The following is a 25,525-nucleotide window of genomic DNA, read 5'->3' as shown; positions in this document are numbered from 1 at the left end:
CCCTGCTCAGTGGGTTAAGGATCCAGCATTGCTGTGAGCTATGGTGTAGACCTGCAGCTGTAGCTCCAATTCAGTCCCTGGCCCAGGAACTTCCATATGCTGCAGGCACAGCCCTAAAAAGCAAAAAAAAAAAAAAAAAAAACCAAACAAAAAAACCCAGTCTCTTTATTTTATTTTATTTTGGCTGTACCCGAGGCATGTGGAAATTCCTGGGCCAGGGATCGAACCCTTGCCACAGCAGCGATCTGAGCCACAGCACTGACAATGCCAGGTCTTTAACCTGCTGAGCCACCAGGGAACTCCCAGACTTCTTTTCTTAAGTGAAGGGAATTTACATTTAAAAGTGAATGAATACGGCCACACCTACTCTCCCCAGCCCCTGCCCCTCTAACCTCTTGGACTCCAGGGACAAATAAAGGGAACTAAGAGATGAAGTGTGTCCCTCTCATTGTTTTCTTCAAACAGAAGTTTCTGGGCAGCTGGGGAAGTGAGACATGCCTTTAAACTTGGGGTCCGCTTGACCAGAAACATGCTTTGCTTGTCAGAGATACCGAAGTGGCCGGAAAGGGAAGGAACATCCCTCCCAAAGGGAGGAAGCAGGTGGAAGCAGCAGGCTGTGGGTCCAGGACTCACCTCCTTCCCCTCTAGCTGTGCTGGTGACTGGCCCGCACACAGTAGGTCCTCAAAACCTTGGCATTGTACTTGCTGAGCGTCTGCTGAAGGCCTCTCCTGCTGGGCCCTGTGCTTAGCATTTCACATGTTCTCTCACGAGTCCGCAACCCCGAGGGAGAGGGGGGAGGATAGGATACTTATTTGACTCGGAATTCAGAGAACATCAATTGAGGCCCTACTATGTGCCGGACCTTGAGCTGGGCTTTGAGGATGCAAAGAACTCTGTACTTGGGCTGTCTGTTCAAGAGGGGGACAATTTATCACAACAAACGAATAACCGTGTGATGACTTCAGGGCGAGAATGAAGCGGGATGTGGTGCCAGTCAGCCAGGGGACTTTGGGGTGGACGCATGAGAAGAGGCTGGCCGGTCATCTACATGGGACGGGGCTAAAGTCAGAAGGACCAAAGGAAGCCTGCCCACGTCCGAACAAGCCCTGAGGTTTTGAGCACCATGGTCCTTCTGCTGGCCTGGGGGGGCAAGGCGCACAGAGGAAGGTCCCTTAGCGCTGTGACCCTGGGCTCAGGTCAGGGCAGCCTCAGGGCAGCAGCTGTCCAGGCCGCTCAGAAGGTGGCTCACACTTGGCTGGTCTGGCCGTCCCTGCCTGGCCCGCAGCTGTCACCAGTGTCCAGAGCTCTCACTCTGCTGGAGACAGTGGCTTCTTCAGGGAGGGAGGGTGCCCGGTTGCCAGGGCAACCAGAGGCAGGAGGCCAGGGCCTCGGGGGAGCGGCCGATCTGCCCACAGCCCCAGGGAGTGAGGACCAGGGTGGAACAGCGAGGCCCCCTTGGCCCTGGGATGGAGCAGCGTCACTCACCACCTGGTGCCCATGCCTCCCAGCCGCAGCCCCGGCTGGACTGGCGAGGGTGTGTGGGCGATCCGGGCCTGCGAGTGGGGGGCACGCAGCAGGTATCGAAGGTGGAGGGACACGGCTGCAGCGCCCTCGGGCCCCCACCTCATGTCCACCCTGGGCCAGAAAGTGGAGGGACAGACGCATCCAGGCTGCCCCCTGTGCCAAGGAGACCCACCCTGGGGGCTGGAGGTGGGGGCTGGGTGGCAGCAGGCAGGAAGGAGCCCTTTCCCTGAAGGGTGTGGAGGCAGGGCACAAGCCAGGGGATGCTTAGGGCAGCAAAACACGGGATGGGGTTTCAGCCACATGACCACGATCCTGTGAGGCAGGGAGCACACGGCCGTGGCCCCGCGGAATTCTGACCTGAGCGAAGGTGGGGGCAAGGTGCTGGGCGGGCTGTGGATACGGCACGGCTGTGCCATCGTGGGCACCCTCACCCGTCCGGCCTCTGGGGCTCCTCAGGAGGATCCAGCGGGGTGTCACTACCTCCATGCGCCGCACATTTTGCACCCGATGATTCTCCAGCAGGTGTGTGTGTGTGTGTGTGTCCCGGGCACGGCAGGTCAGGCATCCCCAGCCTCTGCACACTAGATGCCAGTAGCACCTCCTGCATCCAGGGGTGGCAGCCTGGAGTATCCCCAGATGCTGCTGCACATCCCTGGCTGCGAACCACGGAGCTGGAAGGAGGTGGCCTCCACACTCAGTGTCCTTAGGACCGCCCCCGCCCCCCACTGACCCCCTCCTCACCGCCCACCACCCGAGTAGGAGATCACGGAAAAGAAGGACCCTAGGCAACCGCTGACCTTTCCCCTGGGGCCCTGGGTACAGGGGTGCCCAGGACACACACACACGCACCCCTGTGACCCTGAGGGGGCCCTCCGCTGCTCTTAAAAAAGTAGACTTTATTGTTTTAGAGCAGTTTTAGGTTCACAGCAATATTGAGCAGAGGGTACAGGGATTTCCCTTATAGACCCCCCCCCCAGCCTCCCCCATTACCCATACCCCTCACCAGGTGGTACAGTGGTTACAAAAGGTGGCCCTCCACGGACGCATCATTGTCACCCAAATTTCGTAATCGCCTTTAGTGCTGGACTTTCTATGGATTTGAGCAAAAGTACAATGACTTGCAGCTGCCATTGCTCTGTCACCCAGGGGAATTTCGCTCCCCTAAACACTCTCTGTCCCCCCTCTTCATCCCTCCCTCCCCCAGCCCCCGGCGACCACCGGCCTTTCTACTGTCTGCATGATTTTGCCTTTTCCAGGATGTCCCAGAGTTGGAACTGTATAGTCTGTGGCCTGTTCAGATTGACTTCTTGCACTGTGACCCACCTGTGTCCCTTTAATATGGACCTTTGAGATGCCACGGGGCCCACCTGCATCACCCATCATTTCCCCATCACAAGATCCTTTGGCTCTGTGAGGTCCCAGCCTCCAGGGATGGAGCTGTGGGCGTCTTTGAGGGAAGAGGGGCATCGTTCAGCCTGTCACAGAGGCCCGCAGAGAGGCGAAAAGGAGCTCCTAGAGTTCCAGGCTAGGATCGGAAACATCCATGTATGCAGCCGTCCATTCCTTCATTCATGCACTCGCCATGAACTCGCCCCGTGCCCCTGAGGGCTTCCTCTGGGCTGCACCCTGCCCAGGGAGCTGGGGAGGAAGCCTTTCATGTGCCTTCACGGTGCTGTGGGCACACATCCAGTTACACAGATGCACCTGTGCGTCGAACGTGACAACACCGGAAAGGAGTGGGACAGAACAGGGGGCGGTGGGGACCCTGGCTTGGTCCGGGCTGGCAGGGGATCTCCACGTGCCTTTGGCTCCCCCTGCTCCCTTGAGGCTCTTCCTCTAAAGGGGACCCCAGTGGGTCCTGAAGCTCCTCCTCCCTTGTTGCCTTGAGTGTTGCATCCATTCCTGGTGGAGCCGCCGGCAGTGGGGGTGGTGGCTTCAAGCCCCCTGCCCCCGCACCCTGTGCCGCCGAGTCCCGCCTGCCTTTGGAAGGTGCACGCGTTGCCCAGCAGCCAACTCTCTTGCTCCGAAGAAACCTTTGCAGGCGGTGCCTCACTCATGCCCGCCGGTGGAGACCGGCCGCTAGAGGGCGCCGTGCTCCGGCGTTTTCCACCTGCTCGTCTCCCGCTCCCTCCCAGTGGAGCGTTCCTGCGGCAGGTGCACAGAGAATCCGTTCTTTTTCATAAAATGACTGGATGATTTAATCTTCATATTTTCTCAGCAGAGCACGCTTTGGGCTTCCCTGGATACAATGAGACATTACTGATCTGACTAATTAATACGAGTTTCGCGGAACAGGGACCAGTGGTACTTGCTTTGCCAGGCTCGTTTTTCCCACTGCCTTTTCCGTCTTCTCTTACGAAGCACATTTCTTTCTGTGTGTTATCCTCACACAGAGGCTGGTCCTGGGAGGTTTCGTTACATCTCCAAGTCGAGGGGACCCATCTCACAGCTCGGCTCCAAGGGGCTGCGACTGTGGCCGACAAACACAGATGGCAGTGTGACTTTTTTAAGAAAAAAATTGACGCATAGTCGATTTACAATATTGTGTTAGCTTCAGACCATTTACAGCTACGTGGATGGACCTGGAAATGATTATACGAAGTGGAGGAAGTCTGAGAAAGACAACTATCACATGACGTCGCTTACATGTGGAATCTAAAAATAATACAAGCGAGCTTATTTACAAAACAGAAATAGACTCGCAGATATAAACAACAGGTTTATGGTTATCAAAGAGGAAGGTGGGAGGGATAAAGTAGGCGATTGGGACTACCAGATATTATTCTGTAGAAAACAGAGTGGCTTTTCTGATGCTTTTTTTGATGGACAAGGAATAGATTTATTAAGATAGGACACTTGTGAGAGATGCACGTGGGTAGGCAAAGAGGCTCTCTGATAATTTGGAGTTTCTCCGAGGTTTCACCCTCTGCTGCTTCTAGAATCTTTTTCCTTTATCATTAACTAATGACGGATTGTCATGAGCTGTGATTGAAGTCACTTTATCTGCTCAGAATCAGCACGATTGATGGGTAGGAATGTGGCAGCGGTGAGGTCCCCAAATTGAGGGATCGGAGCACCCACATCGAAGCATTTGTCATCAGGTTAGGATGGACGTGGCTGGGATGCTGTGACCGCCAGGGACTTGAGCTAAGGGAGCTGAGAGAACTGGCAAAACAGGATGGCCCATTTGTGGGTTGGGGGAGGCTGGCCTCAGGGGTGCGGTCCAGCTGTTCCTCAGAGGGGTGGGGTAAGGGACCTGTGCCCCGGGGCTCCAGGAGTGTGTGCTACTGGATGGGGGCCCTCAGGGTCCCCAGGGTGACCGACGCTACTGCTAAGCGCCTCCTGCACGCGGATGCCTTTTAATTTCACTCCGATCCACTCACACAGCACCTCCCAGTCCCCTGCAGGCTCTGAGCTTCCTGCACTGGGTCACTGTCACTGGCCCGGGCTCTCTGCTGGCTGACTCCAGGAGGCACTTCCGATGTGGTGCTTTTCAGGACAGCGTGGGGGCCAGCGTGTTGCTGGCCCCGTCCAGCTGCCGTCCTGGCGTTTGCTGTAGTGGCGCAGTTCTGTTACAGTTCAGCCTCATTAGTGCCTGTCTGAGATGCTTAGTGACCTGAGATGTTTGTAGTGATGCCTGAGCAGAACATTCGGCATCTTCGAGCATGGTTTGCAGTGAGTGGGATGTTGTAATGTCGGATCCTTGGAGAATTGGTGCCCTGGGGGGTCCTGGCCCCTGCTCGTCTGAATAGTTAATTAGTGAGGCTGTTTCACAAAATGCGAAGCTGGCAGATAACTGAGGCTTTCTGAATTTGCTTTGATTGGCTTCTGCTCAGGCGAGCACACTTGTGTGGGGGTCTCCTCGGTGTGCTGGGGGCGCAAGGGTGAGAGGACCTGACCTCTGCCTTCTGGGAGTTGATATTCCAGCAGTGACGCATCCACATGTCCCAGTAATTTTTTTTTTTTTTTTTTTTTTTTTTTTTTTTAGAGCCCTACCTGTGGCATATGGAAGTTCCCAGGCTAGGGGTTGAATTGGAGCTGCAGCCGCCAGCCTGCACCAGAGCCACAGCAACACGAGATCCAAGCCGCATCTGTGACTCGCGCCACAGCTCACGGCAACACCGGATCCTTAACCCACTGAGCGGGGCCAGGGATCAAACCTGCATCCTCATGGATACTAGTCGGGTTCTTGACCCGCTGATCCATGGCAGGAACTCCTTCACGCATCCGAGTTTAGATCAGTAAACTCGGGGGCTCTGGGGCCAGCTGACCTTGCAGCCCTCGTGGGCCTGGTATGCCCACAAACTTGTTGAGTGGGGGGCGCTATAGGACACCAGGCGTTTCCAGTGACCCAGAGCAGGGGCAGGCGACGAGAACAGGAGAGACCCAGCGTTTCCTGTCCAGCTGCTGCTTGAGGCACCCACTTGTGACATTCGTTGTCACAACAATGGAGGAGCGAGGGCGAAGGATGGAAGGCGTGAGAGCTTGTGCCCAAGGTCACAGGGCCATGCCGTGATCCTCCTCCAAGCCCTGCCCCCCACCCCACCCCACCGCCGTCTGCACCAGCCCTGACCGTGGACCTGGGGTTCAGAGGAGGGACCGTGCCCCTGCACGGTCCACAGAAGAGGGAACGTTTGCAGTGGGCTTTGGTTGGGCACCTGGGCACAGTGGCTGGGCGGGGAGCTCCTGGAGGGGGCACAGGCTGGCCAAGGCCCAGCTGTGTGGCGGTGCCCGGCCCTGAGCTCTGCAGCGGTGGGTGGGGGTGGGGTGTCATGGGAGGGGTTTGGACTTGGTTTGGGAGCGATGGGGACCAGGACGGTCCATGGGCAGAGGAGGGGCCCAGTGGGCCTGTGTCCTGGGGACAAAGGTGGGAGACGCTGGGGGGCTGGGGACTGGAAGAGGGAAAGGCCGGGAGCAGGTGCCCCGGCCACCCGCACCTCGAACCCTTGCCCCAGTGCCTGAGGGCTCTTTTTACCTGATGCACTTGGAGCGGTGACTTGGATGAGCTGACCCACTTGCTCTCTGTCTGAAAAACCGACCCAGTGGCTGCTCGGCGCCAAAGGATCAGTCATCCTTTTTTTTGCGTGAGAAGCCCAGGGCCCCTCCCGTGTCCTGGTTTCTGCTCGCCCGGTGGTTCAAGGGGAAGCCTGGCACTGTACATTCACCTGGAAGTCTCTCTTCCTGTTCTCCTGTCCACAGACAATTCATTTTCCTGTGGTTCTCACGTTTTTCTGCTCACGCAGGGCACGGGGCGGCGGCGGGGAGAACTGCTTCAGGGCCCAGGGCATCAGCCGTCTGACCTTGGCTTCTGAGCGCCAGCTGTTCTGGGCGTTTAGACCTCAGCAGCCTTGGGCGTTGGGAAGACCTCCTTTCCTGGAACTGGCGGATTGCGTCCTTCCCGAGGCCTCCACTTGGGAGGTGGCAGCAGGTGGCCATTCTGAAGGCGCTGCAGCGGCCGAGGCTTGGGGCTGTTGCTCCAGAGGCAGGCCGTCCCTGCAAGGCCCTGATGGCAGAGCAAAGGCCTGCCCTCGAGTCCTTGCCCTCTGTATGTCCACATGGCGGTAATTGGGCGCTTGGTGACCCAGACTGCCGAGCTAATGCGCCTTAATGGAAACGCTCTTTTTCCACCCAATTAAGTGGCTGGAGGTGGAATGGTTTGCAAGAACGGCCTGTTCTCAGTTCTTCTGACTTTAGGTCTCATAATATTCCCTAATTTCTCTATTCGGCTCCGTTTCGCCCACGGGAACTCGTTTGCGGTCCTTGATTCATTCTGCGAATGTTTATGGACGGCTCGTCGCGTGCCCGGTTTTGCGTAGGATACGAGGCCGCGGGCGTGAACCGGGCCTTTTCCCTCCGGCCTCGGTCCCAGGATCTGGTTGACATTCGAGGGGTTGGGGTCGTCGGGCTGTGCCGTGTGGTTCCCTCTCCCTGTTTCTCTGTCCGTTTCGGTTGCTGTGGCCCCCGAGGCTGGCAGTGCCATCCGGCAGAGCCTTTTCTGCTGTCAAACCGACCTGCTGGGCTGTGGGAACCGGCCCTTTGAAACAGTGTCTTGGGAGTTCCTGTTGTGGTTCAGTAGGTTAAGGACCCAACTAGTTTCCATGAGGACACGGTTCGATCCCTGGCCTCGCTCAGTGGGTTAAGGATCCAGTGTTGCCATGAGCTGTGGTGTAGGTCGCAGATGTGGCTCGGATCTGGCATTGCTGGGGCTGTGGTGTAGACTGGCAGCTGCAGCTTCAGTTTGACCCCTAGCCCGGGAACTTCCATGTGCTGCTGGTGCGACCCTAAAAAGAAAAAAAGAAAAAGAAAGTCGAGGGTTTTGGGAGAAGCCAGGGCGGCCAGTGTATGTGGTCGTTACTGCTGCTAAGACGGCAGCCCTGCACTTGGCTCAAGGCTGAGAACCGGGATTCACGGAAAAGGAACAGCAGCCCCCCCACCCCACCCCCCGCCCCCCGCACCCCCAGGCAGACCAGGATCTGTGTCTCCCTTTGATCCCGCTGGAAGCTGGGAGATTATGTGGTTTGGGGGGACCTCGGGCCTCGGGTGGGTCAGATCCATCCCTCCCCAGCTCGGATGAGACCCCGTCTTTTAGAGGAGACCTCACCTGCTGTGGGAATGTAGCATGAGAGCCTGTGAGCTGGGCGGCCAGGGCTTCCTGAATCCCAGAGCGGTGACCGGAGCTGGGTGGGCAGGGAGCTGTGGACACGTGGCCCCGTGTGAGTCTCTAAAAGGAGCACAGAGGGTCTCTCGGCGGCTCGGGTTTCAGGAGCAGAGGGGCGCGGGGATGGCCTCTGAGTTTTTGATGCTCAGATGTGGTCTGTGGACCTGCGTTGGCAGCATCCCCAGGCAGCCGGTTGGGGATGCTGAGTCCTGGCCCCTGCTCAGACCTGAGGGGTCAGCCCAGGGGAGCCTGAGCGCTCTGACCTGCTGATGACGTGGAGGGGAGTGGGGTGGTGACAGAGAGGTCCCCAGGTTTCTGTCCCTGGGTTTCCCCAGGACCCAAGCCCCCCCAGCTTCCGCAGGCAAACCAGGCTGGGCCGTGCTGGCCAGCCTCGCCTGAGACGGAGGCTCTGGATTGATCTGCTGGGTAAAAGCACAGTTGGGCTTAAAACAGTCCTGCGGAAAGGCGATTCTGAGCTCTGTGGATGCCCCTTGTATTCAGAAGAAGGGGTTTTTGGGGTTTCCCGGTGGCTCCGTGGGTTAAGAATCCAGCATGGTCACTGCTGTGGCGTAGATTTGATCCCTGGCCAGGGAACTTCTGCTTCCGCATGCCAGGGGCGCAGCAAAAAAAGAAAAAAGACGCAGAAAAGCTGAAGAAAGGGTTTTCCTGAGCCTGGAGGTGGGGACAGAATTGCCCAGGGTCGGGGGACTGTGACTCCCGTCCCCCTCCTTCCTCCAAACCCACTGCCTCTCTCTCGCCCACACTCGAGGGCATGGACCGTGCCCTCTGCGACTCTGTGACTCCTCAGGGGCTTTGCAGCAGAGACACGGGCTCTCTCCCTGCAGACCCTCCCGCAAGGAAGCCCAGGGTCTAAGGCAGGTGGGGACCGTGTGTGGGCCTGGCCGGGTCACAGCCTGGGTTCCCAGCCCTGTCTCTCTGCCTTTAGAAACCTTCCTTTTAGCCCCTGCCTGGGGGGCTGAGCACCAGGACAGGCTCAGTGCCACAGGCAGCCTTGCCTCCCGCCCCCTGTGGTCTGCTTCCCTGTAGAACTGGCTGTCCCTCCCCTCGGGTCCCTGCTGTAGATCGTGTTACCCCTTCTTTCAGCTTTAATTTCGCAAGTAACACACGACACAGTCATGGAACTGGTACCTCCCATCTCTCTCCCCCTTCCCTTGCGCCACGCACCCATCCCCGGGGGGTGCTGCTCTCCTCATGACGGAGCACACCCTCTCACGCCTTTTGCTCTGGATTTAATTGTGTGCAGGTCGAAATACAGCAGTTTGAGTTACCTGATTCTATATTTTCCAAAAATATCATGCTCTATTTTTTGAAGCCGGCTTTTTATTTTTGTTTTTATTTTTATTTTATTTTCTGTCTTTTTGCCTTTTCTAGGGTCACCCCCGTGGCATGTGGAGGTTCCCAGGCTAGGGGTCGAATCGGAGCTGTAGCTGCCACCCTACGCCAGAGCCACAGCAACGCGGGATCCCAGCCGTGTCTGCAACCTACACCACAGTGCACAGCCACGCTGGATCCTTAACCCACGGAGCGAGGCCAGGGATCGAACTCGCAACCTCGTGGTTCCTAGTCGGATTCGTTAACCACTGCGCTAGGACGGGAACTCCGAAACCAGCTTTTAAAAACTCAGCACCCTCACACGTGTTGTACGTAATGAATTGGACATTTCTTAAGCGCCGTCTCTGTGCCAGAGGCCAGGCCAGGCTGTTGGGTGCAAGTGGCCAGGACACCCATCCTCCCCAAGGGCTGCGGCCTGCACCCCACCCCGCCAGTGCCAGGGGAGGCTCCGTTGGCCTGGCCCATGTTGGTTAGATCAGCAGCTGCAAAAGCCGAGGCTTGCCTCTGTCGGAACGGAGCTGTGAGCTCTTGACGCCTCTGGATTGTCGCTTGCCGACACGCTCACTCATGCATTTTACCGTCTCCGTTTATTTCATCCGGAGGAAGGGCCTGGAACCTCGTGCCCCAGCAGAGCCAACCCTGTAAGTCAGGTGTATCCATGCCCGGGGTCTCGGCACGCGGCTCAGAGAGTCGTCCTCGCTGCGAAACTGGAGCGTGTTAAACGTACACAGATACACCGGGCTTGCTCCCACGGGCAAGACGGGAATGTCCGCTTTAAAGGTTCAGAGGCGTTTTCTCTTCCATCTTGCTGCACCGATCGCTGAAAGTGATGCTCATTCTGTTTCCACCTCTGGGTCAGGCCCTGCTGTCCTTGGGGCTGTTGGCTCTCCCAGCTGTTAACCTCGGCCTGGACGAGGTCACTCATTCCTCGTAATCCCGAGAATCTCGGGGACCAAACCCAGAGTCTTGACCTCCTGGGAAGGGCCCAGTCCCCCACCTCGAGGCCTTTCTGAGGATGACCCGCCCGAAGCAGCTGACCCCTTCGGATTATGACTCTAGTAGGTCCTTTGATCCGCCTGTCTGGCGTCCCGAGGGGGAGGTCCTGCAGCATCGCCCCCCCAAGCGGTGCCCATCTGTGGGTATCATTGTTTTTGCTGAGATCTTTTTTTTTTTTTCTTTTTGTCTTTTTAGGGCCACACCTGCAGCGTATGGACGTTCCCGGGTTAGGGGTTGAATCAGAGCTGCAGCTGCGGGCCTACCCCACAGCCACAGCCACAGCCACGCAGGATCCAAATCGCATCTGTGACCTACACCGCAGCTTGCAGCAACCCCAGACCCATAACCCACGGAGTGAGGCAACGGATCGAACCCGCATCCTTACAGAGACTATGTCGGGCGCCTACCCGTTGAGCCACAGCGGGCACTCCAGCAGAGATCTTATTTGTGCCGTCGTAACCGTGGGATCTTCCCATGAAGTACAGTTGGGTTTATTTGTGGAAGAAAAGCTCTGTTAAGACCTTCCTGGCCATGGCCGATGAGTTTCGTTGTTGGGATACATCGTAACTTCTGCAGGGAAGCCATCCCTCTGAGAGCAGGTGGGAGCTGGAGATGCAGAGCCAGCTCCCCGCCTCCCAGAGGGCTGGAGAGCCTCCTTGAAGCAGAGATCTTGTCCGGTCCTCCTTATACACACGCGGTGGGGGCTGTGAGCTCCCTGGGAGCCGAGCCTTCCTTTATCCGCCTTTATTTTTCCTGGCAGCTCAGAGGACCCCCTCCGTTTCTCTGAGTAGGTCGTGGTCCTGCCATTTGGAAGCTCTGCTTTGAGATGTGGATCCGAGTGGGGGCCGTGTGGCCGTTTTTGGTTGGGATTTTTCTCTTTGATCTTGGTTCAGGCCCCCCCGCCCCCACCCCCCGGCTGGAACCTCTCCGCCTGATCTTTTGTTCTCTGCAAAAACCAGGACACGTCTGTATGGTGTGAAAAGTCCTCATAGGTGGCAAACGTCGGTGCCGGGTTGAAATGACGCACTTAGAAACATGTCAGAGAATGGAATTGTCACCACTTGAGCCTCTGAGAGCCTGGGCTCCCCTACCACGGGGTCTTTTATCTTCGCTGAACCCCTCCCCCCCCACAGGTGAGCCCCAGGGAGCTTCCTGCACCCCGTCTTGGCGGGGGGTGCGTGGTGATTCCCCCGCCCTGGCACCCCTCTTAGAAACGAGAAACCTTTGTGTTTTCAGATCTGTCTTTTCCCTTCTGGGTAACCTTGTTTTTTCAAAGCAACCTGCTTTCAAAGTTGTGCTTTCCTAATGATGTCAAAGGGGGAAAAAAAAAAAAAAAAGAAAGAAAGAAAAAAACCCAAAAAACTGCCTAAAAGCCTTTTGGGGGAACAGAGCCAGGTTATAAATAAGTAAATAAATGAATAAGTGAAACCCTTGCAAAGAAAGAGATGAAAAGAGAAATCAAAGCTAGAACCTTTGCACTTGCTTGGGGTGTGAACGGCAGGCTCTTTGTGAGATGGCTGAGGTTTTGGGTTTTGATTCTCTTTCCGCCTTCTTATGCACGTACAATTCCCGTCAGGAGAGGTGGGGGTGGTTTTTCTTTTTTTAAAACTTTGCCCAGTCTCTGGGTGGAGTGATGGAAGGAGCCTGGCTTTGGAAACTCGCACGTCCCTCTCCAGCCAGCAGATGCTGAGAGCTGACGCTCGCCAGGCGCGTCCTGCCCACCAGACATTGTTTCCTGGCTGCTGGTAATCTCTGCTGTCTCTCTTTGGGGGCGCATCAGGCCCCGTTTCGCAGATGGAAACTGAGGCACAGAGCAGCTACGTGGCTCGTCCCCAGGGTCGCCCAGTTTGTCAGTGGCTGAGCTGAGATCTGCAGCCAGCAGCCTGGCTCCCAGGTGCTAAGCCTTAAATATAAAGACCTACCTTGGTGGCTCAGTGGGTTACGATCCTGACCTGTGTCCGTGAGGATGTGGGTTCGATCCCTGGCCTCCCTCAGTGGGTTAAGGATCAGGTGTAGCCGTGAGCTGTGGTGTAGCTCACAGATGCGACTTGGATCCTGTGTGGCTGTGGCTGTGGCATAGGCTGGCAGCTGCAGCTCCGATTCGACCCCTAGCCTGGGAACTTCCGTATGCCACAGGTATGGCCCTAAAAAAGAAGAGTGCAAAAAGAAGAAAAAAAAAAAAGAGAGAGAGAGAGACCTATCATGTGTACGGGCTGAGTTAGCACTGGCGTGGGCAGATGGCCCACGAAAGAGGTGATTACAGGGCTAGTGGTGTGATGCCATCTGGGCAGAGGGGAGCCTGGCATGGGAGGGGAGTACCCAGGAGGGCTTCTTGGAAAAGGCCAGGAAGCTGAGGCGTGAAGGGTGGGTGAGACTTAGCTGGGCATAGCGAGTACAAGACCAGGTAGAACTGGGTTCAGTCCTGACTCTGGGGCTCACGGTTGCTGTGTGTTAGGTGACTTCACATCTGATAGATGCCAGCTTAGCAGGGACCAGGCCGGGACCAGCCACTCACTCAGGCTGGGTATGAGCTTAGATGAACGGAAGGCATGGGAGGTGCCTGGCACAGAGTAGGTTCTCAGGAAACGTTAGCGGCCTTCTCCCCTTGACCGGCAGGAACATAGGTTGGACATTCACAGCGACCTGGGGTTGTACACGGGTGGCTGGCACGCAGAATTTGCTCACATTCATAAATTGGGAGATTCTATTACAAACCCCCAAATTTCCAGCTTTTGGGGGAGCGCTCCTGAGATCTAGGGAGGACAGTCGGCTTATCCCACTCTATGCCCTGGGTGGAGAGGCCTGGCTGTCCCCAAGGGGCAGTGGTGCCGTCACACGCGCTCCCTGGCTGCCTTCTGAGCCTCCTCTCAACTACCCCCCGCCCAGCCCCCGTCCCGTGTGGCCATGTCCAGGATGCCGCTGCCAGTGGGGGGGGGGGCGGGGGGCGGGGGGACCTTGATGCCCTGGGGAATTTCTTTGTGGTTGGCTGTTGGGTTTAGTGTGGACAAGGGCATTCGTCAGAAAACAAGGGCGAACACTTAGGGAAAGAGTTAATCCCTTGGCCCAGACGTGGAGCCCCAGCCCCTCTGAACGCCCACATCGTCACGCACGCCGGCCGCCAGTGGATCAAGATAGTCGGTTTTTCCAGCCTTTGAAGTGTTTGACTTTCTGGCAGATGGACCAGGACTTTGAAAACCAAGACATTCCTGGCGTTAGCGGAAAGCCACTGACCTGGCAGAGGGGGGTCCTTGGGCGAAACGCCCTGCTTCAAGGGGTGCCCCCTCCTTCCAGGAGCCAGACTGCTGACCCTCAGAAATCAGATTTTGTCTGAAAGCTCCTCGGTGAGGGGCCTGTGCCCCTCAGAGAAGCCAGGCCGTGCATCATGGCAGAGCCCCAGAGAGCTACCCCCGAACTCCGCTGTGGTTCAGGACTGTCACGTTGGGCTGCCAGAACCCCAGCTCTGATCTGCCACCCACATGCTTTGCCTGGAGGCCCAATCCCTTTTCTGGATTCTTGCTGTCTTTCAAGCCAAGTTCAAGTCCTGCTTCTTCCTCCAGGAAGCCTTCCTGGTTCCCCTGTGGGATGAGCTCACTTATTCCTCAGAGGCCCCTGTGATGTGGGTTCCCGCTGCCACCCGCATGCTCCAGACGGGGAAACCGAGGCTTAGCAAGGTGAAGGGACTTGCCGGAGGCCCCCCGCCAGCACGTGGCATCTGACCCCGGGGCTCTGTGGCCACAGACGAGCCTGGTTTTCTGCTTCCCAGGCCTGTGGAATGTGCTCTTGGCCCCGAGCCTGGGCGGGTCCGCGAGAGCCGCTCTCATTTATTAAGTCGTGAAGTCCTGGGCCCTGTTTAGTGTTATCTTTCATGTTCAAGGGCGGTGTGGAAACGGCTCTCTTTTCATGCGACCCAGTTTCTCTGCTTTGAAAGTGCCCTTCCCGTCCCCCACCCCCTCCCTGCCTCCCTGTTTTTGAGACCAGGCAGCCGGGCTTCTGGAAGCATCTTTTTATCTCTGCCTCCCCTCCCCCGTCCCCCCTTGTCGCTCTGGTTCAGGTCCTGCGTCCAGGCGGTCAGATGACCGTGTGGCAGCTCCGGGGCTTCTGGGAGGAGTTAGAGCTCATGGGAAAGACTCACCTGCGGGGCCCACCTGTGCCCTGAGCCCCCCTGTGCGACCCTCGCTTAAGGAAACGGAGGTCGTTTGTTCTTCCTCATTCGCGAACATAGCCATCGCCGATGGCCTTGACCGGAGGGGCCTCCCTGGCCTCTCGCTCCTCCTTGTGTGATGTTGGCCTTGGGAATGGCAGCGAGGAGCCCGCCGCGGCTGCAGACAGACCCCTGCCCGGTTCATGCCTTTTTTGCGGTTGCGAGGACTCGGGCGAAAACCCCCTTTTCTGCCTTGGAAAGCTCTTTGTTGGTTAAACAACTACGTCACTTGTTACGTAGTAAAAATATGTAAAAATGACCACCGAAATTGGGTCTCCGTTTTCCCAAGGGGCCTGAGTGGGCATCTTTGGAAGGTGGTTGGGGGCCGGGGACAGGGGTCTCAAAAGCATTTGTTCCCGGAGGTGTTTGACGTGTGTCTGCTTCGTGCCCAGAGTTAAGCTAAGGACTTGGGGATAAATGACGGCGGCGTGGGACAGCTCCCGGGATGCGCTCTGTGGGGTGGGGTGGGGACAGTGCCGGCCTCCAACCTGGGCAGACCGCAGACGAGAATGCCGTTGGGAGGGGCCCACGCCTCTTCTAAATTGTGGCAGAAGAGACATAACGTAATTACCATGCGAACCCCTTTTTAACCCTTCGAAAGCGTACAGTTCGGTGGGATGAAGCACGTTCGAGTTCTTTTGCGTCCAGCAACCCCATCCATTCCCAGGACCCTTCCATCTGCCCACACTGAAGCTCTGTGCCCACTCGACACCGCCTCCCCGTAATTCTCCCGGCTCCCCAGCCCTGACCTTTCGATGCTGTGCGTCTTACTCTAAGGACCTCCTGGGAAGCGGGACCCTGCGGGATTTGCCGTTGTGCGTCTGGCTTATTTCACTGCTTGCAACATCCTCAGGGGCCAGCCACGTGGGAGCCTGTGTCAGAATGCCCCTTCTTCTCTCGCACGCATATCATCTCCATTGTAGGTGTGGCCTGCGTCTGTTTTTCCGTTCATCCGTCAGTGGACATGTGGGTTGTTTCCCCCTTTTGGCTGTGACTCATTGTGTAAATCCTTGCTGCTGGAGAACATGGGTGAGAGAGAGCCCACTTTTTTTTTTTTTTTTGGCCACGCCCATGGCATGTGGAAGTTCCCGGGCCAGGGATGGAACCTGCGCCACAGCAATGACAACGGACCCATCACCCGCTGTGCCGCTAGGGAACTCCCAGAGACCCCATTTTTTAACAGTCTTGAGTCAGGGCCTTCCTGATGGCCCCTATTCCATCTTCCTGGTGACGGATAGAGGGTGGCTTGTCCTCAAAGCTGGGTCTCCGGCTGAGTGTGGAGAGCCTGCCGTGTACCCCGCTCCCGGCTTGGGACCTGAGGTTCATCGTTTGTTTCATTGAGGGCTTCCAGAAGCCCTGACATCTTGAGGAGTTGGGCAGAGAGGCTACCAGAGGTGCCTGCGATTGGGCCACCGTGGCCTGCCTGCCCCGGGGCCATCGTACCCTATCCCCTTGCTCTGCTGTCCCTTCAGATCCTGGAACTGGAGGTGTTCAGGAGTCCAGGTGACTGCGATACTGAAAGAGGAAATTGGGTGCCCCCTCTGAGAGTGTTTCATTAGAGAGGAGAAGGCCTGCAAATTATCACGGCCTTGTGAATCAGCTACGCTTCAGTTCACTGCTGTGAAGCCCTGGGAACTACGTCTGGTCACTTATGATGGAGCCTGATAATGTGAGAAAATAGAATGTGTGCATGTACGTGAAACTGGGTCACCGAGCTGGACAGTAGAAAAAAAAAATCGTATTGGGGAAATAACAATTAACAAAATAATAATAAAAATAAACTGAGTTGAATTCTAGATTTCTGGGAAGAGAGTGAAATCATTTGTAGAGAAAAAGCATTTCTTGCTCTCGACAACAGACAGGGCATTTTATAAGAATCTGAAAAACAGAAAAATGTAGGAATAAAACTGTGGTTTATCGTCCTTACCTTAGCATAAATGCAGCCGTCAATTCCAAATTAAAATAAAAAAAAAAAAGAAAGAGGGCAGGGCCTGGCACTTGTCACTGTGGGCAGCCGAGGAGAGGCTGGTTTAGTGGCATGTGGTTGGGTCTGTCACCTGGCGGTTTGCAGCCAGGGCTGGAAAGGCGGCAGTTGCCCAGCCCACCTGCACCCACTGAATGGGACTTTGGGCTGGAGCGTGGAGTCTGCGCATTTAGGGTCGGTGGAAGCAACGCGGTGTTGAAGGGCGAGCCAGTTAGCCCCCTGCTGTCTTGCGGGTGGCCCCCAGCCAGTGTGACTCGAGGTGCTTTCCTGGGGGGGGCGGGGGGGTTCCTGTACCGTCTGCACGGTGCCATCCACGCTGCCCCTTCATGGCTTGGCCAGCCCTACGGTCCCTGCAAGGGTTCAGGGCACCCTCCCCACCCCAAGCCAGCCCCCCACCTGCCCTTTCCACGGGGGTTCCCGTGGATCCAACTCAAAATCTCTGGATCCAGTTTGCTAGAGTCTGTTGCATGTCCCACTGCCCCCGACCCTGGGCCTTGCCTAGTGTCAGACCTGCAGGTTTCCGGCCCCGTGAACTTGGCCGTGACTTCAATTTCTGGGCTTCCCTGTATGCGTGTTTGTTGGGGGGCAGGGGGCGTGTGTCTTCAGCCCCGGAGCCCACAGCTGAGGATGCAGCTGTTCAGGTGGGGGAAGGGGCTGTCACGGTGACCCAAGCCTTGTCCATCTCAGCAGCCTTGGGGGGGAGCTGGAAGCATCCAGAAGCTTCTGTGTCTTAGTCATGGCTTCTAAAGAGCAGTGAAGACAGCCTGGCAGGGCTTGGCGGGAATGGGGAACGCGCTGGCGTGGGGGAGAAGTTGTTTTCTTGGTTTGGAGCATTCTTCTTCGGGCTCTTTCTGGGCAACAAGCCACTTAGGAAGGTTTGTTAAGGGCTTAAAAAACGGGAGTCAGTGTCTCTCTGTTTCCACTGCCAGCGTGTGAAGCCACAGCGGTGTGTTTATGCTAACCAGCCTTCTCCCTTCTCTTTCTGCTCCCCAGTGAGCGACCTGCAGGAAGAAGGCAAAAATGCCATCCACGCGCCCATGTCGCCTGCCTCGGTGGAGATTCACCCCGAAGACACCCAGCTCGGTACGGTCGGCTCCGCCAGCCCCCAGCCGTGGCGGTCGTGAGCCTGTTGAGTTTCGGACTGGGCAGTGGGTCTGGGAGGGGCTGAAGAGGAGCCAGATGTCACACTGGGCAGCGTGGGAGAGTCCGGGCTCTCCGCTCAAGGTCACATTTAGAAAAGTCTGCAGGAGAAGTTCCTGTTGTGGCCCAGCGGTAACGAACGCGGCGAGTATCCATGAGGATGCGGGTTCGATCCCTGGCCTCGCTCAGTGGGTTAAGGATCCGGTGTTGCCATGAGCTGTGGTGTAGATTGAAGATGCAGCTCGAATCTGGCGTGGCTGTGGCTGTGGTGTAGGCTAACAGCTACAGCCCCAGTTGGACCCCTAGCCTGGGAACTTCCATATGCTGCAGGCGTGGCCCTAAAAAAAAAAAAAAGAAAGACAAGTCTGTAGGGACAAAGAGCTCTTTCCCTCGCAGGTTTCTGCCTCTCTGATGGCAGGTGTCGGTTTTATGCGTCTTTGAGGGCGAGGAGGCCACCACCCCAGGCTCCAACTGCCATTGGCAAGACCCTCTTGTGTCCCCCGTCCCCAGGGCCGGGAGGAGGCAGGAGTGGGGGACGCCTGGGCACAAGCCTTTACTGTGATTTTCATGGGACGGAGCAGGTGAGGCAGCCTGGGCAGGCTTGGACCGGCTGGTGGGGTCATTTTAGGGGGCTCTGGGCCACAGGGCTGCCCTGTATCGTCTGTACCTGGCCCCTGGGTGGGTAGGGCAGGGACTCTTGGCTCTGAGCTTAGGAGCCTGGTGAGAGCTCAGGAGAGGAGGCGCTGGGCAGACTGGCCTGTGAATATGGGACGCACGTGAGACACATTTGCTGTCTTGGGAATCAGCTATTTCTGAGGGGCACGGTCCTCCTGGGTCCCCAAGGCCCAAGATGTCTAAGCATCAGAAAACACAGAGAAGAGGGCGTTCTCGTTGTGAGTTAAGAATCTGATGGAGTTCCCGTCGTGGCGCAGTGGTTAACGAATCCGACTAGGAACCATGAGGTCGCGGGTTCGGTCCCTGCCCTTGCTCCGTGGGTTAACGATCTGGCGTTGCCGTGAGCTGTGGTGTAGGTTGCAGACGCGGCTCGGATCCCGTGTTGCTGTGGCTCTGGCGTAGGCTGGGGGCTACAGCTCCGATTCGACCCCTAGCCTGGGAACCTCCATATGCCGTGGGAGCGGCCCAAGAAAGAGCAAAAAGACAAAAAAAAAAAAAAAAAAAAAGAATCTGACATAGCGTCTGTGATAATGGAGGTGGCAGGCGCAGCTCGGATCTGGCGTTGCTGGGGCTGCATCGTCGGCTGGCAGCTGCAGCTCCAATTCAACCCCCAGCCTGGAAATGTCCATATGCTGCAGGTGCAGCCCTTAAAAAACAACAACAAAATAATACATTGTAAATCAACTACGCTTAAATAAAAGAAAAAATTGAAAAAAAGAAAATAAGAAACATGGATAACACACCTCCTGTCTTGGCACAAAGCCGCAGCAGCCCCAGTGCCAGGGCCTTGCTAGGTGAGACCTGCCCAGCCCTGTGCCCACCTCCTCAGGACCACGTCACAGCCAGTGCCGAGGACTCGATGGCCTGGACACACTTTCCTTAAAGCTGGTTTGGGGGAGTTCCCTGGTGGCTCAGTGGGTTAAGGACCTGGTGTTGTCACTGCTCTGGCTCAGGTTGCTGCTGTGGTTCAGTGCCTGGCCTGGGATCTTCCATGTGCTGCAAGTGCGGCCAAAAGAAAGAAAAAAAAAAGAAAAAAGAAAAGCAAAGCATATTTTGGGTTCTGACCATTCTGGAAGGCAGTCCTGGAACGTGGCATTTATTTCTAAAACTTAGTTCAAAGAGAAGTCCTGGCTGTTCCCTCTGTTGTGGCTCCCATGGCCAGGCCAGGCCAAGAGCTGGTCGGGAAGAGATGCAAACGCAGGTCCAGGCAGCTCAGGAGGGGCTGGAGGGGCCGCGGGCGTCCTGCCTTCCCGCTGACCCTACATGGACCATCTCCCATCTGGCTGTGGCTGCTGTCCAGGCAAGTAGCTCGCTTCCAGGGGAAACTGGGGACCAGCCCTGCCTGGACGTTTTCTCTTCCCTGGCCCTGTGGACAGTTGGCACTGGATCATCCTTATTGCGGGGTCGTCCTGTGTGTTGTGGGTCGTTGATCAGCTTCCCTGGTCTCTATTCACTAGATTCCCATAGCACATTCTCCCGTTTCCTCAGGCGGGTCAAAAGAAACGTCCTCAGATGTTGCTGTGCGTCCCCCGGGGTTGGGGTGTTGGGGGCAGTTGATTCTGGCTGCTGGGCCCACAGCTGTCCTGGAGAATAAATTTACCCTCAAAGCACGGCAAGCTGCTGTTTTGTCAGCATGCCTTGAACCTGCCTTTCCCTGAGCCCTCGCCCTCCTGTCTCAGCATTTTTCTACACATGAATCATTTTTTTTGCGGGGAGGGAGGTTTGCTGCAGTGCAGCATATGGAGGTTCCCAAGCTAGGGGTCAAATCACAGCTGCAGGTGCCGGCCTACACCACAGCCACAGCAACAGGGGATCCGAGCCGCGTCTGCGACCTACACCACAGCTCACAGCAATGACGGATCCTTAACCCACTGAGCGAGGCCAGGGATCGAATGCACGGCCTCGTGGATACTAGTCAGGTTTGTTATCGCTGAGCCCTGACGAGAACTCCTGGCGTTTTTCTAAATAGCTGCTCTTGGCCTGGGGGTTGGCATTGTTCAGTTTGCTCTGTCAAGTTCTGCTGGCTCCTAAAGCCCTTGTGACCTTGATAAGAACTGGCCTGGTCAGCACCTGGAGCTGAGAGCTGGAGGGCAAAGAGGATGTGAGGTTGGGGGAGAGGCTGCTGGACAGGAGCAGCATGTGCCAAGGCCCTGTGGCTGGTGGTGGCAAGAGGCTTGCTGAGGGGTGAGCAAAGGTTAGAAGGGCTGGAGCTGAGGGTACCAGGGAGAGCTGGGCAAAGAGGCTGCAGGGGCCACATGGAGGCCACTGGACTTGGCCTCAGGAGTTGGAAGAGACTGCTGAAGGCCTTCGCAGGGATGTCACAGGGGACCCCCGAGTGGTTCCTGCCTGTTCCTGGAGTGTCCCTCTCAAGCATCAGGTCTGCATGGCTCCAAAAGTAGTTTTTCTGATTTGTCAGGTTTTGGATTTTGCTATTGTAAAGCCTCTGTCACTCAAACCCATTTCGTTCCCAATGGGGAGGACAGGGTCCCAGCCACGGGAGCCTGTGTGGCCCCAGGACCCTGGGCATCACCCCGTGAACGTCCTAGGGGCCAGAGGTCGTGCCTCTCGTTTGTCCTTTGAATGTCCCTGGTCAGTTTTGCGTGATGTGTCTGACCTCTGCGGGTCTCACTCCTCTGCTCTCTGCCTTGTTTCCACCACATCATTCCCTCTGGACAAGCTCGCTGGTGGCCCTGGTCCATGGATCAAGGCCCAAACACAGAGGGGGAAACAAACAGATCAGGGAGTTCCCACCATGGCACAGTGGGTTACACATCCGACTGCAGCAGCTCCAGTTGCAGCAGCTCCAGTTGCAGCAGAGGTATGGGTGCTTTTGGTTAAAGGATCTGGCATTGCTGCAGCTGTGGTGTAGGTTGCAGCTGTGGCTCAGATTCCATCACTGGCCCGGGAACTTCCATATGCTGAGGGTGCAGCCATAAAAAACAAACAAGCAAGCAAATCAACAGAAACAGAATATGGACGAACATGCTTGGCTGTGAAACGTCCCCCTAGCCTGTCTTTCTAATGTTTCTTGTCCCCACCATCTCACGTCGTGACAAGCTTTCTAAGTGACAACAGCTCTTTCCTGGGTTTGTCAATGCGGGCTTTCCCCACGGATCCAATTCCAGCCTGTGTGCAGCCCTCCCCACCCCCTGTCATTTCTCCCAAAAGGTGGGGGTGGGCACCGCCCCATCGCTTCTCAGAAGGTAGGTCCCTGCCCTGGCCACCTGCCCCTGGCCACATCACTGGGTCCAGGGCTGCTACCTGAGACCACAGGTGCTCTCTGTGTCAAGGAACCTGGCCGCTCCCACTGACACTAACACCCTTGTCCTTTGTCCCGGCAGAGGAGAACGAGGAGCGCACGGTGATCGACCCCACCTCCAGGGATGACCCCAGATTCAAGGAGCTGCTCAAGGTGAGGTCGGGTGTCTTGGTCAGGATGCTCTGTGGGGGCAGATCCTTGGGTTCTAGCTCTTGGGGGCAAAAGGAGCACAACTTCCGGCCCACCCTCCTGTGCTCCAGCCCCCAGGCCTCCTTGCCCCTCCTCAAGCAAGCTGAGCACGTGCCCACCTGGGTGTGAGGTGAGAGGGGCTGTTTCCCCCAAGCCCACCCTCACTTCTGACACCACTTGTAAGTCTGGGGCCCCCAAGATGACCCATAGGTTTGATAATTTGCTAGAAGGATGCTATACTCACAGTTATGGTTTATTACGGTGAACAGGCACAGGATAAAATCAGCCAAGGGTGGGGGGGGGTGCATGTGGAGTCTTGTATAGTGTCACTTGTCAGTGGTAATGAGGTGACAGCATGCACAGAGCACTGCCAGCTGGGGGAGTTTCTGAGCCTCGAGGTCCAGAGGTTTTTCTGGAGCTTTGAACTGCTGACGGCCTGGGCCCTGCCTGGTGTCCAGGCCCCCAGCCGAAGCTGCCTGGTTCTCTCTGGCCCCTGTGTAAACCAGGATGCTTTATTGGGCAGGGCACCCCAGGGCCTTGCAGGTCGCCTCCCAGGGCCCGAGGCACAGGCTGGCTGCTTGCTGGCAGGCAGTTAGATGCTGCACCACGGGCCTGGCCCCTGCACCTGCAGTGCCCCCGCCATGCCCCCACCTGGAGCACTCTTCTCATACCACAGTTTCTGGAGCAGGGACAGGTTTCTGCCCCACTCCCTTTCACCTGTGCCCCACCCCCACCCATCCCCTGGCCCTGGCTGGACTCCGTCCCCCCACTTCTTGCTGCCTGGAACTCTTGGTTATCTATTTGTGTGGTTTGGGTCTTTGCTTTTCCAGCTGGATTCACCCCAGGCCTAGAGGCCACCTGCACACAGCAGTGCTGATAAGGGGGCTGGGTTGGCAGCACTGACACAAGGTTCTGCATCCGAACCGCCCACGGGGGCATGCGGCCCATGGACCAGGCAGGCCTTTCACCCCAGCCCAGCCCTCCAGGATCCCAGTCTTGGGAAGGGGAGCTCCGGAGGATGGGTAAGGCCAGGGGGACCTGCGAATTGGATGCTGATGCAGCTGGTCCCCAGGGTAGCCGCGGGGACCTGGGGTCCGACAGCCCGTTCTGGTGGTTTGCACAGACTTCCACCCGCGTTACCTGCGGGTCCTTGCTGCTCTTCAGGATGCCGTCCTGCTCTAGGGCCTCTGACTCTCTGAGCTTCGGGTTGATTAGATCTGAGTAGGTCTCAGCAAAGGCTGCCTCTCGGTGGGTCTTTGTAGGGATTTGGCCCAGAAACAGCTGTTTGGGGTGCAGGGTGTGGACCACGTGCAGGCCTGAGCAAGTCAGGGTGTGGTCTGAGTGACCACCTGGCCCCAGTCCTGGGACCAGCGGGATCCTGTTCTCCATCTCCTGCACCTTTTAACCTCCTGTCCTGCTTGGCCCCTGCCCTCTCCCTCTGTCGACTTGACCCCCACTGACCTTGCCCCCCCCCCAGGACTGTCAATGTTTAAAATCCAGTGAGCTGCCCCCTGCTCCCTGTAAAAAACCAGAAAACCCTGGCTCTGGCTAAGCCAGGCATCAAGAACGAGGTCGTTCATTGAAACGTTCTCTTTGAGCAGCTGTTGTGTGTAGCGCAGTGTTAAGGGGGGTGACGGGGCCTGGTGGGTGCTGGAGTCGGCTTTCTGGACTCGAATCCCAGCTCAGATTAAAGTGGGAGAATAGGAGTTCCCGTTGTGACAAACCCGACTTATGCATGAGGATTTGGGTTCAATCCCTGGCCTTGCTCAGTGGGTTAAGGATCTAGCATTGCCGTGAGCTGTGGTGTAGGTCGCAGACATGGCTCAGAAGATCCTGTGTTGCTGTGTCTGTGGTGTAGGCCAGCAACTGTAGCTCCTATTTGACCCTTAGCCTGGGATCTTCCATATGCTGCAGGTGTGGCCCTAAAAAGAAAAAAAAAAAAGTGGGAGAAGCGTGTCCATCGGCAGGCGTGAGCATGACAGCAGAGGGAGGCGCTGTGCTGTCTGTCCGGCAGGTGTCGTGCAGGTGCTGGAACGTGGGCGTGAACAGGGCCAAGCAGGGAGGGAGGGGCACGTGCAGGTCCGTGGCTCCAGTTTAGAAGTGAGCACACACGTGACCTCACCCCTGTCCTCTTTGCTCGTGTCTCATCCCGCGGTCACTTTCGCTCGCATCCTGCGGGAGTGCCCGGAGTCTTGCCGAGCGTGGGGGCTGGTGCCCCAGGGATGCGTTTACACGTGAGATGCTTTTTCTTGTTCATGATCCTGGAACGTGGGGATGGCAACCCTTGTGTTTTCCCACAGGATCCAGAGAGGGGCCCCCACACTGGTGCGCTCGTGGGTCCAAGGTGGGCCGGCCGTGTGGTCATTGCTGCCCATGAGCAGATTTCGCATCTCGTCTCCCAGTTTCCTGGACGAGACTCTTCCGGGGTGTTCGTTCTAGTTTCTCCCTCCCTTTGTCCCTCTGAAGAAAGTCCGCGGCCTGAGGATGGTCTTCTGGACAGAAAACAGGGCAGTCGTTGCGGGGTGGCGCTGCCCCTGGCCAGGCTGGCGCTGCCTCCTGCCTGTTGCAATAAGCCTACGTCCTCAGTGGATTAAGCCACGACAAGCCTGTTTGGAAGTGATTAAAACATAACTGACATAGCTTTGGGGGAGACAGGCTGCAGCTCCTGATTATCATTCAGATGGCACTCAGGGAAAAGTAATTTTTTATTCTGGCTGGAACAAGCTTGTGAAAGGTCCCTGCAAAGAGCCCTGTGCCGAGGGCCTCATTAATTTACGTCCTAGACGTGTGTCGGCAGGATCCGGGGTTTGTAAATAAGCCCGTCCCAAGAAATAAGGTCAGGCGTCATCTTTACAAAGTTTTGTGAAACAGAGGATTAAGACAGGGGTCCTAGGCCGTCCAGGGACACGGTGACCAGGAAGGGACTGCACCTCTCTGGGGGTGGCAGTGAAATGGGGCCGCTGAGTTCCCTTGTGGCGCCACTGGTTAAGGATCCGGTGTTGTCACTGCAGTGGCTTGGGTTGCTGCTGTGGTATGGATTCCATCCCTGGCCCTGGAACTTCCACGTGCTGCTGGCTCGGTTAAAAATAATAAAAGAAAATAAAAATAGAAGAAATTGGGCTTTGGCTTCCCAGACCTGACCTCCATGGCCTCTTGCCTGAAATTTGTCTTTCTTCTCTTTTTGTCTGTTTGGTTTTCATTTTTTTTTTTTTTTTGTCTTTTTGTCTTTTTGTTGTTGTTGTTGTTGTTGCTATTTCTTGGGCCGCTCCCGCGGCATATGGAGGTTCCCAGGCTAGGGGTTGAATCGGAGCTGTAGCCACCGGCCTACGCCAGAGCCACAGCAACGCGGGATCCGAGCCGCGTCTGCAACCTACACCACAGCTCACGGCAACGCCGGATCATTAACCCACGGAGCAAGTGCAGGGACCGAACCCGCAACCTCATGGTTCCTAGTCAGATTCGTTAACCACTGCGCCACAATGGGAACTCCCTCATTTTTGTTTTTGTTTTTTTTTTGTTTTGTTTTTTTTTTTTTTGGACTTTGA

At 56.7% G+C, this 25,525-nt stretch overlaps 1 protein-coding gene across 8 annotated transcripts in view; it reads left to right on the top strand.

Moving 5' to 3' along the window:
• The window catches only part of PARVB (parvin beta), a 109,216-nt gene that overhangs the window by 38,536 nt on the left and 45,155 nt on the right, over nt 1-25,525 (top strand). For all 8 annotated transcript variants that reach the window (XR_014845378.1, XR_014845379.1, XR_014845383.1 and 5 more), the window contains exons 2-3: nt 17,711-17,800; nt 21,874-21,944. Coding sequence is in view for 2 of the 8 variants with exons in the window: in XM_085024993.1 (XP_084881119.1) it covers nt 17,711-17,800; nt 21,874-21,944 (161 nt within the window). In the remaining 6 variants the exon portion in view is untranslated. The remainder of the gene's footprint in view (nt 1-17,710; nt 17,801-21,873; nt 21,945-25,525) is intronic.

Source organism: Sus scrofa, chromosome 5, assembly GCF_054392235.1.
Source record: "Sus scrofa isolate SSC_HxYL_T2T_F1_AM1 chromosome 5, Sscrofa_HxYL_maternal_Yorkshire_Landrace_v2.0, whole genome shotgun sequence".
Lineage (NCBI taxonomy): Eukaryota > Metazoa > Chordata > Mammalia > Artiodactyla > Suidae > Sus > Sus scrofa.
Note: the sequence above shows the minus strand (reverse complement) of the source record. Positions and strands in the feature narration are given on the sequence as shown.